At 44.7% G+C, this 19615-nt stretch overlaps 1 protein-coding gene across 3 annotated transcripts in view; it reads left to right on the top strand.

Moving 5' to 3' along the window:
* The window catches only part of PC (pyruvate carboxylase), a 663757-nt gene that overhangs the window by 548898 nt on the left and 95244 nt on the right, over positions 1 to 19615 (top strand). For all 3 annotated transcript variants that reach the window (XM_078779838.1, XM_068119999.2, XM_068119997.2), the window contains exons 17-18: positions 4552 to 4796; positions 10491 to 10670. In XM_078779838.1, the coding sequence (XP_078635964.1) occupies positions 4552 to 4796; positions 10491 to 10670 (425 nt within the window). The remainder of the gene's footprint in view (positions 1 to 4551; positions 4797 to 10490; positions 10671 to 19615) is intronic.

Below are 19615 nucleotides of genomic sequence, written 5' to 3'. Positions count from 1 at the left end.
ATTATTTGAAAAAAGTGCAAGGGTGCCAATATTTTGGCCACGACTGTACATGTGTGCGTGTGCACGGGCAAATCCAGTTGAAAATATTAAATGGTGTTGTTTACATTTCCCTTCACTCACACCTGTTTATTATCTCTGTTATTTTTTGCAGATCAATGTAAGGACAAAGCTTCAAATTGATGTTGTTTCATTCACAACAGCAATCTTGCACACGGATGTAAATGTGTCAGTTATGCCTTGAATTGCAGCATTTGTGGGTTGGTTTTTTTGTTTTTACTGTATAGTACGAGCACAGTTGCTTGCCTCTATAAAGATATCTCGTTTCAGTTCTGATTTACCTCCAGAATCACCAACCTTCAGTCAGTTGAGACTGTTAAGCCAGTTTTCTCATTTGCAGTCAGATGGATGGAAATCCCGTGGTACTGTTCATAAGAGTAGGCCTTTGTCCCGGTACCATGTCTGCATTATCTCTTCCATTGAGTGAAACAAAATATGAATATATTGTGTGAAGGGATGGGTGGGTAGGAGGGAATCTTTCTGCTTGCTTTTTGCAGTATTTTTAAAATTACTGTACAGATATAGGTGCGCCATGCAGGTAAGCTCTAACCTTGTCATTGGTGCAACGTGTGCAATGTGCACGGTCTATATTTTGAACGAACTTGCAGTGCGTCTATCTGTGCACATCTCTGCTCGGTGTACCAGACAGTACGTGCTATAATGGTACCTTTGCTTGAAAAGGTAGCGCTAGATTGAACCGATGCCTTATTTCAGGTAAATGGCAGCCCGGCATAAATGCCTTCTTTTCTGTCACTTGAATGCAGGAGTTTAGGATGCGTCAAACGTACACTTGCTTGTATTTGGTCTCATTTTTGGAAGACTAAATGTACCATTCTTTTCAATCCTTGAATGTTAATTTATTGTAGGTCCTGCGTACAGAAAATATAATCTGGCACCTTTAAGCTATTTGTGATTAACAACTGACTTAAAGCTCATCAGCCTTGATGACGTAACCCATGATCTGACTCTGCACGTATCTGACAATTGGCTTCGAAAACCAATGGTCATCTCTCAAGTCTTGGCCATTGTCGGCATATATTCCAGACAGTACGTCATTGCTCAAGGCCTGCTGTAATTTTCTCACTGTGAACAGGTTGAAGGACTTTCTTTCACAACCTACAGTCAGTATCGTTGTTGCAGTTCACTATCCACCCCTTTTACTTGGTTGCATCCTCCAAGTATTTTAAGTAAAAGCTACTCACCTCCAATTTATTTGTTCCCTTCCTCTTTTTAATTTTTTTTAATTTTTAGAGTCACTTCTGTATGTGTTTCCAATCATAATTTACTGTACAATCCTACAACGTCACATCACACCTCATGTTTGTATCTGTATCATTCATTATCCCTCTGCTTTTTAAAACAAACGGGGGATATTGTAATTAGCTCCGTCTGTCTGTCCATCTGTCAGTCTCGCTATCTCCTCATAAACAGTTGGGCACAAATTCACCAAACATGGTAGTTATGATCATCACATGCCAAGAAGGTGCAAGAGTATTATTATTTTGGCCACGCCCCCTTGGGCATGCCCTAGGGGGTTCGAGTCACAGGGGTCAAAATGGAAAAAAACCATACTATAAATTTTATAGTGGGTTATTCCTGGTGGAACTTTATGCCACCTTTCAAATTTTCGTGAGGTGGGAAGCTCGGGGATTTGTGATGGCCGCCATTGTCTTCGCTATTGTACTCCTCTACCGAAGGTGGACGGAGGTTATGTTTTGGGTGTGTAACAAGGACGAATTGATTCGATTTTGGTGAAGATCTGGATCCGATTACGATCAATTTTTCAGTGATTCTTCGCCATTGAAACAGGGCCAAGAATAATAAATAGCACAATGTATCAAAAAGTTGTGTATGACAAAACTTAGTGGATGAGTTGGGTAGGTGACAAGAACAAGCCCAGCATCCACTTTTGATTGTTCCATTGTTCTTTCCTGGAAGACCTTGCAGTGTCCATATGTTTTATACCTATCCCACCTCCCCCCAAGCTCTCTCCCTCCCAGAGATCTCTCGATGTCCCTGCTCTCAAATGTTGTTTGTTGCCTTCCCCCTCTCTCCCCATCTTGTCTACCGCTCCCCTTATTTTTTGTGTTTTATGTGTTGGTTTGACTTTTTGTGTGATTAATGTTAGCTCTTTCACGAGCCTCGATCTTGTATACCAAAAAATAAAAATAAAGATTTTGGTTAAGGTCACGATGCAGAAGCGGCCTATTAGTGGGATACAAAACATTAAATGTTCACCCTGGCAGAAGTATGCGCTCTACCTAGCACCGTTATAGTTACTGTTGTTTTCATACCAGCGCAAGGTTGTTTTTTTTTAAGCAATTTAGATTTTCTACGCTCAGTGGCCTTGCTCTCCAGCACCATGTCAATAATTTGGCAAATTATCAACCATCTGTTTAAAAAGTGTCTCTTTTCTTCATGTCATCCAACACGTCATTCCCAACTGTACATTCCTCAAAAAACATCATTTCTAGAAATCATCTCTCAACAACAGCTGCAGAATCTGCATTACAAAAATGAGAAGCACTTACCTCAACATAGCCTTCTGCCTTGGCATCACTTTTGCCAGGTTCCATAGTGAGGAAGTAATCTTCATCACTTTTATCCATGTCTGAAGTCTGGAATTGAATGAACAATGGCTCAAACAAATTCCCCTCAAAAACCTCACTTGCCCATATGTCCGTTGGACAAACATCTTGCAGTTTCTCTTGAGGTCTCACTCCACCCACATCAGGGACATATAAATGGAGACATTTAACACCTCCTCGCGTCTTTCAAATTGGGCAATTCTCTCTCCAGAGTTTGCATCAGTGAGCTCACTTTTGATTGTTCCAAGTTCAGCCACTTGCCTGCTACTTGACATGTCAACATTGCTGTTGCTTTCCAAGATATGTTCTGGAGATCGTTCCAACATTGGTTCTGCAAAATAGCTTTCCTGATTCACCTCTTGGTAAGTGCTCAGTTTAGACAGCGATTCCTTACAAAGCTCATTTTCCTCCTGATGTTTCATGTGTCCAATCTCCTCATTATCCAAGGGCTCGGTCGCCATTGTAGATTCCTCAACCCCGGAACTCCTCCTCAAGTGGTACAATTTCTGAAGCATCCTTCTCAAGCACCACTGCTTCGCCTGGATTACAAGAAGACTGACGCAGTCCTTCGTAACGTTCAGTGCTGTTATCATTGCCACGACGTTCAGCAACAATTGGCAGTTTACCTTCATGCAATTAATCCAGTTGTTCACCCTATAATTACATTTGCATGGGGACCAGCTGTTTCCTTTCAAATAAATGCAACGACAATCGGATAGCAATAAAAGGCCATCTTGGCCCTGCCTATTCATGCCAAATTGCTGGTCATGCTTCTACAAGTTCCTAGTGCTGTAAATCCCACTTTCCTTTTTTCTAACCCACTTTTTCACTGTTTGAATGACTTGTCCGAATGAGCATTCATGAACCACAACAGTGCTTGACTTATTTTGACTTTTGCCTCTCTTCATTGGAGGAAAATGTTCCGCATGCCCAGTCAACTCGTCGAGTGAAAAACAGACCTTTGATGCCAAGGTAGTGGCACCGTTGATGGGTTTTTCTTCCCTTGAAGTGCGAGATCGATCGACTTCATTTATGAAGGAAAACGAAGACTGTGTGTGTGTGTGTATGTGTGTGTGTGTGTGTGTGTGTGTGTGTGTGTGTGTGTGTGTGTGTGTGTGTACATGCACTGCTGCACACTGTCTGTCATACCAATAAACAAAGCAACTCAACAGTGTAAAGAGGTGGTTGAGAAGAAAGAGCAGTCCAAGTTAAACACGTCATCAGTGAAAGATGCACTCAAAAATGTTCTTCAGTAGCAGAAACTTTTTCAAGCAACAAACAATTGTTGTGTTCACCTTGGGATGTAGTCAGCCAAATTTATAAGCAATCGCTGTTATAAACTAAAGGATGAATGGATAATTTGCACATTTCACACTTCATCTTCGTGCCCACTGACCTATGCATTCGAGGCATAATGGAAATGTGTGGCTGTGGCGTGTCCTTCACGCAGCAAGTGATCTCAGTCCGAATGTGTTGTTAAAACTGTCCGCGTAAAAGAGGGAGTGAATGCCCCTTGGAGAGATTCGTCACACCTATCGGAGTGCAACCCACCTTCGCTTGGTAACATACCTTCTCATTCACATCGCGACAACAGACAAAGTCAACCGTTGGTAAACTTTTTGTTTCTGCTGATTTAATGGTATGTAATTGATTTCAGGTGGAAAAAGAAAAAGTTAAATTGGTGATTCAAGAACGAATGAAGCACAAAGATCTTTATGAACCAGATGTCGGAGTCCTGCTATGCATGACAATGTCCCTTTGTGTCGTCAAGCTTTTGAACACAACATACTATTCCATTCAAATCGTTATTGTCCTTCAATTGTCCACCTGTTATTTGCTTTCCATTCATCACATTGAGATATTACCTGGCTAGAATTTGAGTAATGTGTCATTCATTATTCTACAGGTCTGGACCTGCACAAGGTGTTTGAGTATGCGGATTATTGGGAAGCTGCAAGACAACTCTATGCGCCTTTTGACTGCACGGCCACGATGAAGTCGGGAAATGCTGACGTTTATGAGAATGAGATACCTGGCGGGCAGTATACAAACTTGCACTTCCAAGCACACAGCATGGGACTGGGACACAAATTTAAAGCTGTGAAGAAGGCCTATATAGAAGCAAACAAGCTCCTTGGTGACCTCATTAAGGTATGCAATATAGGTTGACAGGTTTCAAGTTTTCACTACATGCACTACAGTTTACTTTAGACCCACGTCCCACTCCTTCCCCTTATCCCCAGCCTCCCCACCAGCTTTCATGTTGAATATCAAGGGCAATACCAATCGAGATCAAATTTTGCAAGGAGTATCCAGCGACGGACTTTAAAAAATTACCAATTGTTGTGAATGGATTAAAAATAAATCTTATTTTGATTGCTTTGTGTTCACCTTGGCTAAATTTACCAGACTGGTTAGATACATAGAATGTCCGCTCTGAGTCTGGGAGGTCAGTTGTTTTAAACCCCAGTCGAGTCATAGCGAAGACTTTTACGATGGTACATCCTGCTTCCTTATAAAGGCGAGAGCACAGACAAATAGCCATCGGTTGGCAACCATAGTGCAAGCTCTTTGGGCCTAATGGCCTCCTCCTGCGTTCAAGTTCTTTGTGAGGGAACTCGTTTCCCTTTTTAAAAGAGAATGGAAAATTTCAACACAATTCAGCATTTGGAGTTTAAAACTACCAGCATAAATGACCTCTTCAAATTATTTTGGCAAATTATTTTAAATGCTCTCGAATTTCCAGTCTGTACAGAGAGTTAAATTGGAATGAAATCTCATTTGGATATTGGTTCCTTTCCTTCTTGAAATTCTCAACCGTAATATTATATATATATATTATATCATATTTCCCTTAGTGCATTTTAGTCCTCGTTTGTTCGTCCTCTCTCTCTCTTTCTCTCGTATTCTGTGAAATCTTCTGAGTTCCTAAAATAATTGCTATTCCTATTTATAGCACCGTGAGCTCTCTCGCCACTCATCCGCCGATGCTCCTTTTGAATAAAATAGATTTTGTTTTTGATTAAATTTTACTTTACCTTGTTGTCATTCCCCTCTTCACTTACTAATAACTACTGCAAAGCATCGACGGTTAAAACAACAAAACACGGTTGTAGATTGTTATAGGGCACAAGTCTAATGTGGTGAGTCTTCCTCCGAAACAGTCATATTTTAAAATCCGGCGTGTTTCAATGCAAAAGGAATTTCATTATACTTCACGTTGTTTGCTGTCATTTTCTCCTGCTCATTGGTGTTCTTTGTTGGCTTTTTGTTAACTGGCATCGTACAAAGCAATGTCGTGAAGCTGCGTAGGCCGGTGCATTTTACTATCGACACCAACCCACCTGGATTTTACCAAACTTTTGCTCTTACGCCCCCACGACCAGAGGGAGATGAGCATGCTACAAGGTGATAAGGTTTTGACTTTGTTTTGTTGCATAAAGGTTTTGCTTCGATACATCCAGCAAAAGCTGTAAAAAAAAATTTTGGGATGTGCGCCCATTTATATAATAAGACAAAACTAGGACGATGGGGTAAAGCTTTGATTTCCCCGTTTTGAAACCAAAATCCAAGTGCTGGCCTCACAAATTTAAATACCTAGGAATACAAATTTAATTACCACTTGTGTGAAGGAATACAAATTGTTGTTGACACAACCTCACTAATTTTTCGAATTAATTTCAGCAATGGCCGGAGGCCGTATATCTCAAACAAGAGGTCAGAACAGACTCTCTGGACATGATCTCGGGAATTCAACACAGTCTGACCTCCTGCTCTGTTTGCTAAGCGTAGCTGCCTGTGGCATACAAGGCCGCCTTCACGCATGACTTTCTGACTTCTTCCATTCATGCAGTCAACACGTTGCTGTCATGCTATCAATGGAACGCTCTCCTCGCCTCTCCCAGTGGATGGGAGAATAACCCAACGCCTTCTGGGCCGAGTCTTGTTCCCCGTCCACATAAATGACATATCTGATGCATTGGAAAACCTGGCTCTTCCTCTTTGCAGATGATTCTACATCATGTCATACAGCAACCCCATCCCAATGACGGGTGGACAGCAAGTGTGTCATGCTTTGATGGTCTGGAATTGTTTAGGTGCTCCTCTGACAAATATAATCTGTATCAATCCTAGTAAATCTCAGTCTCACCCTATCGCCCTGGAAATATCATCAAACGAACCCACGTATATTTCCATGGTCAGACCCTGGAAGCGGTTCAGTCTTTTCAACTTCTAGGCCTTACCATCAGCCATGTCCCCTCCTGGGATGGCCATATAAATAGTAAAGAGGGCCTTAAAGCCAATAGGTCCCCAAAGTCGTTCCAAGTCATTCCTTCAGCAATCAAAACTACTCATGGCCTGCAAGGCCTTTCTTTATAATTCAATGGACTATTGCTTTCCCTATATGTGTTCAAACTCCAGCATAATAATATCTGCTTATCCTAGATTCGGTGGAAACCAAAGCTTTCAATATTATTGACATCTCACGTGATGAGGCCAAAGCTCAAAGCCTGTTGCTCTCACATCTTTATCTTGGTGCCATTGCTGGTTGTTGAGTTTTTTTTTAATTCACGGTCTAGCTCCCTTTTATTCTCTCAACCCTCTGACCCTCCTCAGCTCTGCCTGAATGCATATGTTCTTCCAATATCCTCCTGCTACTACCGATCGGATGGTTTGGTGAGATCCTTGGCTCAGCCCCGACATAAGCCATTCTCGGCTCATGCCAGTGTGGCAAAAAGATGAACGAACTTGACTGTCTGGAGAAAGCAAGTTGTAACAAGGTTTTTGTAGGCGAACCTGCAGAAGGATCATTATCGTGACGAGCGCAAGATGTGAGAAACATACACGGAAGCGTACACGGTGTTACGAGAGCGACAGGTAGTGCATACCAAGTGCCAGTACATGCCAATTAAGACAACAGATGCGTGTGGCGGGCAGCGCTCTTATTCTTTCGGGTTTGACCGACCATGGTGTGGCACACCAGTGCTTGAGCGAAAGGCCCGAGTGATTTTGGATCCGTTGTCCTTTCTCAGGTCAAGAATGACCATGTGACAGGGAAATTGAAGAGATTTGGCTTTGTACCATTTTCAGATTACGAGTCTCAACTTCAGGCCATGTCGATGCGACACATGATTGGCGGATGCTGGTGTGAAGTCAAGTTGCCGCAATCAAAGATGTACCCTCAGAATTCTGAGTGGAGCTGCATCTTTGTGGGCCACTGTCCAGAGGACAACACCACTGAAGACCGAAGCAGTTCTTCTGCCAGTTTGTGGAGGTCACCGGCCGATGTGTACATGCCCAAACCCTTCCACTCCTTTGGCTTCATCACTTTTGCCAACGAGGCAGTTGCACAATCACTTTGGTGCCAGGACGTCATCATCAAAGGCTCTGGAGTGTACTTCGCCACTGCAGAACCCAAGAACGCGGCCGTGTGACAGCAGTCGAGACTAGCAACCACGCAGAACACGCTCGCAGACCTGGGCGCTGCACTCGGCATCGCAGTGAATGCAGCTGCTACTCCCACTTAGGCCTACCACACACGTCCACTCTTTCAATCCTCTTTTTCTCTGTTTGTGGAACCATCTTCTGGAGAAGGTTGAATTGCATTATTTTTTCCAGGTCTTCAAACAAACGGTGCATCATGATCTTGTCCCATCCCCTACTCCTTCCTACACATGATCCTCGATACAGGCCCAAATAACCCGAAACAACCCAAATCCCTCTTTCTTGCAGGTTCCTGTTTCCTCTCCTCCATTTTCAATTCTTCATTCATTCCCTTAGGTGTGCAGCCTGGTGTTGGCGAAGCGGTTTGGGTGCCGTCTTGGGATCCTAGGATCCTGGGTTCGAATCCCGATTGATCGCTGAAGTTTACACCAGGGGGGTTGACTCAACCTGTCATCCTTCCGAGGTCGGCAAATTGAGTACCAGTTCACTGGTAATTCCCTGTATGTTGCAAGAGGCGACTCACAGGGTTGGCGGCAGGAAGGGCATCCGGCCATAAAACACTGCTTCGAAAAGGGGGCCACAGTGCTCAAAAGAGGCCAACCCCTGCTCTGCGGGGAAAAATGGCCTCTAAAGGTGGTTTATTCCCTTAGGTGTGTCCAACTGTGGCCTAACTGTTATTGCCTTTTTACTCTCTGTCACCTCACTCTTCCATAAATCTCAATTATGGATGCATAAGTGCATCACTTACTCCATTATCAATCCTATACAAAAATGCATGTACCGTACGTGTGTGTGTGTGTGTGTGTGTGTGTGTGTGTGTGTGTGTGTGTGTGTGTGTGTGTGTGTGTGTGTGTGTGTGTGTGTGTGTGTGTGTGTGTGCGTGCGTGTCACGCTACTCCTACAGTTCTCGGACAATTGAATCCAGACTTGCTACATATGATTAGCATGACCACAATTAGTGTATAGGGTTGGTTTTATCTTTGTTGGTGGTCCTGGTTGGGAGTGAGAGGGGGACGATGCAAATTCTGTATGTAAATGTGTATCATATAGCGCCGCCTCTAGGTGGGAGAGGGTATTACAAGGCCCACCTTTTACAGCGCAGTTTTCCTGTTGCCACATTTTTCAGTGAGGTGTTTTTATTATAAGCAGGGGGCATGCTTTTGCTTTATGCATGCAACCCGGGTTTTTTATTCCATTCTCGGGAGCTATTGAACGAGCTGCCAGTTGCCTATACACCGCCCAAATAAAGGTATGTGTCAGACGAGCGTGTTGCCTACTTGGAACAAGATCTCCCGCAGGGCAGGTACTCTGCTCGAACAAGAATAATACAACAATTATAAAAAGTGGAAACAGTCCATTTGCGGTTTTTCTCTTGTACTACTTGGATAAAACATGTAACTAACTGTATTTCTGAAACTATTGACTTCACAAGTAGTGCAGTGTTAAGTACTCCCATCCCGCTCTCCTACCCCGACCCTCCTCCACTTTAACCTCCCCTCACAGTTTTTGAGATTTGCTCATTAGAGCAAGTTGGTAAGTGATGCATTTCCCAAGGAGGTACAGTATTGATGAAAAAGCAACTGATGTCTGGTTAGACTAACTGTTTTCCATTTACACTACTTTGTACACTTCTTGCACTTGGTAATTGCGAGTCAGGGTAAAAATTCAGCTCGAAGTGCATTTTCCATCTAGTGTGGGGATTATACAAACAACAGCTGAATCAGATGTGGAAATTAAACCGTGCATCGAGTGCATTGAACGCTTCTCCCTTCTCCCATTCACCTCACCCCTGAGGCTGTACTCTCCGAGGTTAGGCATCTTGCTTGCTGATGATGCTGAGACGGAATCCACAGGATGTGGAACACGCGATGATCGTATTGGAGATGGGTTGCCGTAGCACTGAGCAGCTAAAATAAATGTTTTATAAAAGCATGATAATTTTCACTTTGACACTTATTGTATGGTTGCTTCTGATGTCACAATTTTCAAGAGAACATATGAGTGAGCATGTAGAATGAATTGAAACCCAGAATTACCTTTGACGTCTAAATTTGACTCACTGAAAATGAGCAAAGTAATAAGAAAAAGGCATCAACAGCTTTCGATGGCATAATGGTTATAACCTCCATTTGCTCACTCACAGCAGTGGTTTTTATTGGATGAAAAGGGTTTAAATGGATTTCGTCTTCGCATATGCTTGCTAATGCATGGCAATAAATGTGCAGAATCAGATATTGCAATAAATGGAACTTCCTCCTGCTTTCAGAGCAAAGGTGTGATTCAAAAAGTCAGCTTCACATTGTTATGTGCCGTCTCAGCAGACGCACCATTACAGGTATGTTATTAATACAATGAACGGATGTCATAATTTCGCTGACGTAACAGAGTTGCTTCTGGCAGGTGACACCGTCATCGAAAATCGTGGGGGATCTCGCTCAGTTTATGGTGCAGAACGATTTGACCAAGGAGGAAGTGGAGGAACGTGCTGAAGAACTCTCCTTTCCTTCGTCAGTGGTTGAGTTCTTTCAGGGAGCTATCGGCATCCCTTATGGGGGCTACCCGGAGCCACTCCGCAGCAAGGTAAGAGATCTGTGCGGACAGGTGAATTGGCTGCATGCAGTGTTACTTAACGTGTGGTCATTTCACCAATACAGTCAAAAGGCTGTTTGATGTTGCCATCTGAATCCGGTCCTTTGTGTACACTTGTTGGCATTGGTCTATTTGAATTAATCAGTTCTCCTTTTGAACCCCAAATGCTCGATAAACCTGGACCATGATATGCCATACGATACCGATGGTGCACCTGTGTGCTTGCATTGTTGGCACTCACACAGATGGAGTATGAGTTATGCACATTGTCTTGGGCCTCTCCTTGTGGTGTATTCCATTGACTGCTTAATGAGTACCAAGACATATTTAATTCTGATAACGCATATCCACAAAACAACGCATCATGGCCTCTTCTGGCAAAGATGTTCACGCTACTTGATATTCCATTACAGCAAGGGCAAAAGAGAATGAACTCCACGGAGACGCGCATACCTCTTCTCTCCTGCCATTACCTCATTTAATGCTCACCGTGCTACCAAGTTCAAAATCGAATGCAACATTGGACCTCCTCTACCCATCCCCTCCTTTTACCCACCTTTGTCTTTTTGTCCCCCGTCGCACCGCGGAGCGAAAGGGGGACAATGGTTTTCCCCTCCCTCCGTGTGTCCGTCCGTGCGTGCGGGCGTGCGTACGTGTGTGCGTGCGTACATTCGAATTTGCACGCACGCATTCGAATTTGGTGTGTGGGTGCAACCCACGTCAAAATCCAAGATGGCCGCCGCCATGTATATCTGATGCCATGTATGTCTGAACCTTGTGAGCGGAATATCTTGAAAAATAAGCGAAGTACCAACTTCTAATCTGGTGTGTGGGTGTATCTCGGCATAAGGAAGAATCCTATTGGAAATTGGGTCGCCACGTCAAAATCCAAGATGGCCGCCACCATATATATGTCTGAACCTTGTGAGCGAAATATCTTGAAAAATAAACGAACTACTAACTTCTAATCTGGTGTGTGGGTGTATCTACGCATAAGGAAGAACGCTATTGAAAATTGGGTCGCCACGTCAAAATCCAAGATGGCCGCCGCCATGTATGTCTGAACCTTGTGAGCGGAATATCTTGAAAAATAAGCGAAGTATCAACTTCTAATCTGGTGTGTGGGTGTATCTAGGCATAAGGAAGAACGCTATTGAAAATTGGGTCGCCACGTCAAAATCCAAGATGGCCGCCTCCATGTATGTCTGAACCTTGTGAGCGAAATATCATATCATAGCATGTTTTCTGCGTCATCCACTTTGTCGACTCACATCACTTCCCTGACTGGGGGACCTAGGCGTAACACTTGTTACTTCTGCCTTTTCCACTCCTTTCACTTAACTATACTCGTTTGTCATGTTTTTGTCTGCCTGATCCCCTTTTTTACCCTCTATAAAGTACGAGCAGGAGTACCTCGAATTGCAGGGGTGGGGAGGGGAATGGGGATAGGGGAGGGGAGGCAGGAGTGGGGAGGCAGGAGTGGGGAGGCAGGAGAGGGGAGGCAGGAGAGGGGAGGCAGGAGAGGGGAGGCAGGAGAGGGGAGGCAGGAGAGGGGAGGCAGGAGAGGGAGGGGTGAGAAAAATTTACCCGTGCCAAGAGTGCTTTAACTTCAGTGTTGCCCAGGTAAAACAGGAGATTGTAATACCCTCTGCCACCAACACCAGGTGGCGCTACACGGTACTCATTTACAATGAGAATTTACGCCCCTCTCCTGCTCCCCCACACCCCCACATGAGGCCACAGCCACATAGTTTATGTTACCCCCAGACAAAGTTGTATTTGTACTTGTACCCCGAGTAAAGTATAAAAGTGTTTATTGCTGGAGTACCCGGCGTTGCTCAAGCAAAAAATAAACATTAACAAGGCAAATATAATTTTGAGGGCAAATATAATGGAAAAGCAATTACAATCAAATCAGAATCCATCATAAATGTCAAATCATCATTTTTCCTTTTCGTTGAATATATGCTGCTGAATGTGCCGTTGATCATGTTTCTGAATTAATTATGATGACGTCCAGCAAGAAGAAGAAGAAGCCTTGTCACCAACCTCGACCACTTCCGGTATTTAATTGTTTGATTATTTGTGTTCAGATGTCTGGTAATTATTTTGTATTTATTTATGCGAATGTGTACTTGTATATAACTGTAATTAATCAAAAAGGCTTAGGCACTGTATAGAGAGAACCGTTCAGCCATCTCTGTGAAAAACGGGGACACACAGACCAACGGCTCTCCTATGTACTAGATCTTTATTTTGAAGATCACCTGAGATGCAGTGTATTTGTGGAGCAAGTCACAGAATCGTGTTTGCCCTCAAATCACAGACTGTGCTGAACAAACCAAAGAAATTAGATACCAAGGAAATATGTTAGATTACTCATCCTTGATCATCAAGTTGACAATATTGAGGGGCATTACAAGAGGAATCATATAACAGATATACTGTGTGTGTGTGTGTGTGTGTGTATGTGTATATATATATATATATATATATATACATATATATATATATATATACATACATACATATATATATATATATATATATATATATATATATATATATATATATATATATATATATATATATATATATATATATATATATATATATATATATATATATATATCCAGACTTGGCATTTAATATGGAATTTTTTTTTTGTGGGGGTGAACTTACTTTTCAAGATGTCTTAGAACAAAAGTTCATTGGAATTATGTTGAAATTATTCTAGATTTTGTTAATGTGACCTTTAAAAGAAACAAAAACCACATTTGACATTTCAAAACAAATAAATTGATCCTTGAAAGTGATGTTAACTGATATCGAACTCAATTCATGGACAGTACTGTGTTAAACTTCTGTACGTTTTCCAGAAGTATCTCTTTATTTTGCACATTAGCCAAATTTATTTTTAACAAAAACAAAAGTTAAATTACGACTGGGATTACGGACAGTAAAATTACAGTTCAGTACTTCATGTAACCCCCACGAGCATTCAGGAGAGCACGCACACGTTGAGGCATGCTGTTCACGAGATTTGCCAAGGTTTGGACAGGAATCGCTTGCCATGCAGTGACAATAGCCTGCTGCAATTCACGCACAGAGGTCGGCTGCTGGTCCAAGTGGTCGATTTGACGCGTTAATTCTTCCCACAAGTTCTCTATCGGATTCATATCCGGGGACATGGCAGGCCACTCCATATGCTCTACACCACGGCCAGCAAGAAAGTGTTTGATCATGCGAGCACGATGAGGCCGTGCATTGTCATCTTGGAAGACAAAGTTTCCTCGAAAGGCTGCACGAGCAAATGGAAGCAATGTTTCTTCCAGAATGGCCCTGTGCTTGAACTGGTTCAGGTTTCCATTCAGAACAACCAGGTCAGTTTTGCCCCCTGCATGAAAAGCAGCCCAAACGGTCACCCCACCACCTCCAGCTTGGACTCTTGGCACTATACAATCTTTGTTGTAGGCTTCATGCACTTGTCTGCACACTCGGACGTGACCATCTTGACGATAGACCAGAAATCTAGACTCGTCACTGAAGATCACGTGATTCCAGTGTCCTGGCTGCCATTGACGGTGCCCTCTGGCCCACTGCAATCGGCGCTGGCAGTGTTGTCTGGTCAGGCGTGGCTTTCTCAGGGGACGCCTGGCACGATAGCCTGCTTGAACCAGTCGTTGGTTGACTAGCCTTCTGGATACAGGCACATTTGTCAGTTGCTGCCACTCAGCCCTAAGCCGATTAGCTGACTTGGTACGGCCATTGCGGACTAACCGGTGCAGCTGGCGATCATCCCTCCTTGTGGTTCTGCGGGGACGTCCTGGCCTCGGTATTGGAGTAGGGACACCCCTCTGAGCATTTCGTTTCAGGATCTTGACACCTGACCTTGAGTGATGCCATACTGCCGAGCAATAGCACGCTTTTTTCATGCCGTAATTTCGTAAAGCCACCACTCCATGACAAACAGCATTGTAGAGTTGACGGACCATCTCCAGAGGAAGCGGCAATAACTTTTGGAGACATGCAGCAGTTGTTTTCCACGAATACAAAACGCAACAACCCTTGTATACCTGACTGTGAAGCCAATCATCAAATGCACATGTCCGTACATTTTTCCACACCACCTGTGATATAATCCTGTTGTTGACTTCTTGCTGCGACAGACAATCAGTGACATGGTTCTTTTAACAAATAAATCACCAAAGTGTAACAGAAACTCACGAGATTGATATACTGAGTGAAGAAAGTAAACCCAAGTCAAGAAAAAAAATATATTCCATATTAAATGCCAAGTCTGTGTTTATATATATATATATATATATATATATATATATATATATATATAAAGCCTGGTGCTGGCTTAGCAGTTAGGGTGCCGGCTTGGGATCCTGGGTTCGAATCCCGATCGATCGCTGAATTAACGCCAGGGGGGTTGACTCAGCCTGTCATCCTTCCGAGGTCGGCAAATTGAGTACCAGCTTGCTGGGATGAATGATCACGGTGTGTACCCCAATTTAGAATAGGTACACCGTATCCCTGCGCATCGTAAGAGGCGACCAAGGGTTGGCGTCAGGAAGGGCATCCGGCCATAAAAACATTGCCTCAAACAGGGAACCATGATTGTCATGGGGCCCGCAAGGCTAACCCCCGCTCCAGCGAGGAAAATGGCCTTAAAACGATCATTCATATATATATATTTATATTTATATATATATATATATATATATATATATATATATATATATATATATATATATATATATATACATATATATATATATATACATATATACATACATACATACATACATACATACATACATACATACATATACACATGATCCTCTAAACAACCCAAATCCCTCTTTCTTGCAGGTTCCTGTTATATATATTGTTGCGGATTTCGGGGGTCGGCGCTCCCCTTATCAAGGGGGGGTTAATCCCCTTGTCTTTTTAGCTGGCCGTCCCGAGTCCTTAGAAGTTATAACGCTCCTTCCGGTCGGTATTAGCTAGGGTCATTGGTCAAAGTAGTCCCAAATACCTACTTACTAACCCGACCGTAAAGCAGGGAAATAACTCCCGCTCGAACCACGGATACGATGGAAAACGCCGAGCGGATGGCAATCCGCGATCCGAGCCGTTAACAATGACTAAACCCGATTATAGCGGTTCCTAATCGTGCCACAGGTACTCAATTGAGAAAAGACGAAAGCGAAGGGATTAAGACAAAACCAGCAAGAACTGGTGAATTTATTACAAACCAAAAATAAGAGGAAAGGAAAGGAATATACAGGGAAGGAAGACGAAGACGCAGGACACAGGGCAGTCTTAACTTAGGACCCCAGACAAACAGACACACTCACACGGGGATTGTAGCTGGTAGGGTGGAAGGTCCAGGCGATGAGGTCCAGGCTTCGGTCCACTCCAGTCCAGTGCGCGAAACCCGGCAGGCAGCTCCACGTATCGTTCAACGCGAGCGGACCTTACATATAGCGGGGGGATTGGGATGCTTCGTATGTAATAACTGTACGTTCGCGCCAAACGCTCTCCCTCTCAAGTTCGTTATCAGCGCCAGCGAGTGAATCCTCTGTTGTAATGCGTGCGCCTCCAACAAGTCCAACCAAGCCCTCAAGTCCGTTACAATGCGCGCTCTCCCACCAGTCCTACCAGCGCTCTCTCATCAAAAGAAGTCCATAAAAGGGCTTTGCGTTCGCGCTTATATCACGTGAGCCAAGATCACTCCACGCTTCATAAAGCCACGCCCGTCGGTGATATTACCTCAGCCCTGGTTGGCTGGTGAGGGCTTACCGGCCACGCCTTTGATGGCTGGTTGACAGGCCACACCTTGTTCTTGGCGTTCCGCCCCCTTTTTCCTCGGGCCTGACTGCATGGTTAATGGCGTCGTTTGAGCGAGCTTCAGCTCAAGGCAGCGAACCAAAGGCGCGTAATGGCGTCGCTGGGAGAGAGAGATCGCAAAATGGACGAAAGGGCCTGCTCCTTATTTGATTGACGCAATGCAGATTCAACTATTGGAAACACGACCTTATCTAAAACACATAATAATGAAATAACTGAGTTCCTATGGTGGCCTACGTGTTGCTTGTGGACTAACTAGGGGTGCTACCTTTAACCTTTAATGTCATATTTACAAGTAATTATTTACACAAGTGTGGGTTCTAAAACCGCAACACTGCACCCCCCCCCCCCCCCCCCTTTTCCAGGCTTGCCCCGAGCCGAAACAAAAGGGCTATCTTTTAACTTAGTGTGACACTTCGGTGTGGTTACCCTCTACTTTTAACCTCACCCTGAGTGCGACAGTTTTAACACTAAATATGTCCCACCTGCTGCGTTGCATCCTACCTAACTGACTCACGCCCACATTTAACCGAATTACGGAATTATTCTCAAACTAAACATTTAGCCGGTGGGGAGCATTATTTACAATACACGGCTAATTATTTACACTGCAACCCAGGACCTGTCTTTTGTGGGAAAAGAAGAATGGTTTGAAAAGAGGAAATGCCATTGCCATGCACTGCACCGATACACCATACCATATGTACCCAATAAAATGCACCATAATAAACAAAATGCACCAAAAGCACCATAAAAGCACAAAGAGCACCAAAGAAGCACCATAATGAAAATGCACCGAACAAACATTTTAAAATAATGAAATGATGTCTTCTTGCTTCTCTGCTCTGCTGGGCCGATGTTCCTTGGCTGTCTTCTTGCTTGATGTTATTTATTTCTTTTAATAAGAAGGGCACACACCGCGTCCGCATCTTTATTTGTGGCCAGCAGGGCCAACTCAGGTGGTCCACTGCTGGGCATAGGTGCCACTTAGAACACAGTGGTCCACGAGCCAGATACCGCTGGCAACAATGGTCGGTCCCAGCAGAGGTGCCAGGCCACAGAACGTGTGGTCCATGTGCCAGGCCACAGAACGTGTGGTCCATATGGTGCATCAGTGCAGGCAGGAGGCAGCAAGGGTGCGGGCACACAACTGCGGACACCTGCACACTCCCCTCGGGCACAAAAGAACATGGTCCATGAGTGGGGAAGGAAGACAAGCAGAGTTAGCGGGGGCAAGGGCGCAAGGGTACACATCATACAAGGCAATGTAAGATGAGGGGCGCGGGAGAGCGAGCCAAGAAAGCTCGTCCCTAACGTTCGTCACCCCCCGTGTCACCTACTCTACCCTTGCCCCTACCCCGTATTTACACCATTTACAAATTCGTCGCTATGTCTCGTCCCCCATATCTCCCCTAATCCAAATTCGTCATCAATCCGTCCTAAGGAGGAAGAGATGGAATTACAAACAATGTCTCCCCCACGTCAAGATGCGTCTTTCATTCCAAATGTCTGCAAAAACATGGTGTGGAGTCTTATCACCTAGGTGAGTGGATGCGGATGGTGCGAAGAGATTTTCTCCTATCTATCTTCTAAATGACATTAACACTTTACACTACCCGGGGTCTCGCCCTGCAAATCCATTGGCCATCTTTACTCTATGCGGTTCTAAAAACCAATTCCCATTGCACATACTGTGGCGCTCTCCAATTTGGGGTCTCACTCCCCCGGTTTTTCTACCTGTGCCCTCGCACAATTTCGGGGCTGGGTCGTGTGGCTCACCAGCAGGTCTGCTCACCTGCACACCTCCGCCATTGCAGTTGCCACCCGAGCTTACCTAGCTCCTCACCCTAACCTGGGGAAGGCCCTCTGGCTCCCTTACCCCACTAATGCCCCTTCTGGCATGGGGCTACCCGGGTCCTCTCTCGGGATCCACGGGCCCCACTGAACTCTACTACCTGGCTCCCAGAGCCTACCTGCGGCCTCACCTGGCCGACAGACTACCAGTGGCGGAGTGCTCAACCAACCACACTCACTAACAGGCCACACGCCCAGCCATTTCACTCTACTCATGCACCCAACAAAACACTACTCTGCTACTCCCACACCACAGATGTCAATATCCAACCAAATTTTCCTACTTCCTCTACCTACTTTTAAACTACCCTCCCCGGGTACTCGTGAATGGGTCCATCCTTCCCCCATCCACTCCTTCGCACCATACACTCCACTCCACGTATTCCACACTACGCACTCCACACCATTCATTCCACACACCTGTACTTCACTTGCACACCATGCAAGTCAATCACTCAACACACACACACATCTTTCTCAAGCATTGCCTCTCAATTCCTCATTTCATCACGCTCACCACAAAGAACTTCCATACGCAATGCCTCATTTCATGCGAAACCTCAAGCTCCTGCTCATACACAATTTCTTCACACACACAGCATCATTTAATCTACCTACTCCCTTCTAATACTAGTGCTCCCCGTCATCCCTTATACTACGCACATCCCCCATCGTTATCAACCAACTACTCTACTCAACGTCCCCACTCCAGGTACAATGTCACTACTTACATCTCAGTCACCTATGGTCATCTCTAGGTCCCTATACATTTATCCTAACCCTCCCGGGCTAGTTTGTACTGCCACCCCATAATCTATTGCTCCTCTGCCCAAAAAAGGAAGGGGTGGTAGATTTACCATCCCTCTACATCACTATCGCCATTTGTCCACTACTCTGAGCTTCTCGGTGCGAATACATTTTCATCACAGCTCGGCTTTGAAAAGCCGAGCCATGTATACGGGTGGTCTGTCTCCTGCAGGTTGGGTCCGTCCGGCATTTACGATTCTGAGGAGGAGGCATACTCGGTCCAAGACTCCAGGCACCATCCCTACGCAGGGCCTTTCGCTCCCATGCGCGGTTGTCCAGCCTTCCCCGCCGGAGTGCCGCCACCACAAGGGGGCGCCGCTCCCAACCCTCCTACCTCCCCTCGAACCGGGGCGGTCACCTTGCCTGGCAAAACGCGGCACCGACCGTGCAGGGCAGAGCCCGGCCCGAATTGT

The sequence above is a fragment of the Myxine glutinosa genome, chromosome 6 (assembly GCF_964187855.1).
Source record: "Myxine glutinosa chromosome 6, kmMyxGlut1.1, whole genome shotgun sequence".
Taxonomy (NCBI): Eukaryota; Metazoa; Chordata; class Myxini; order Myxiniformes; family Myxinidae; genus Myxine; species Myxine glutinosa.
This window is presented reverse-complemented; position numbering and strand designations above follow the sequence as displayed.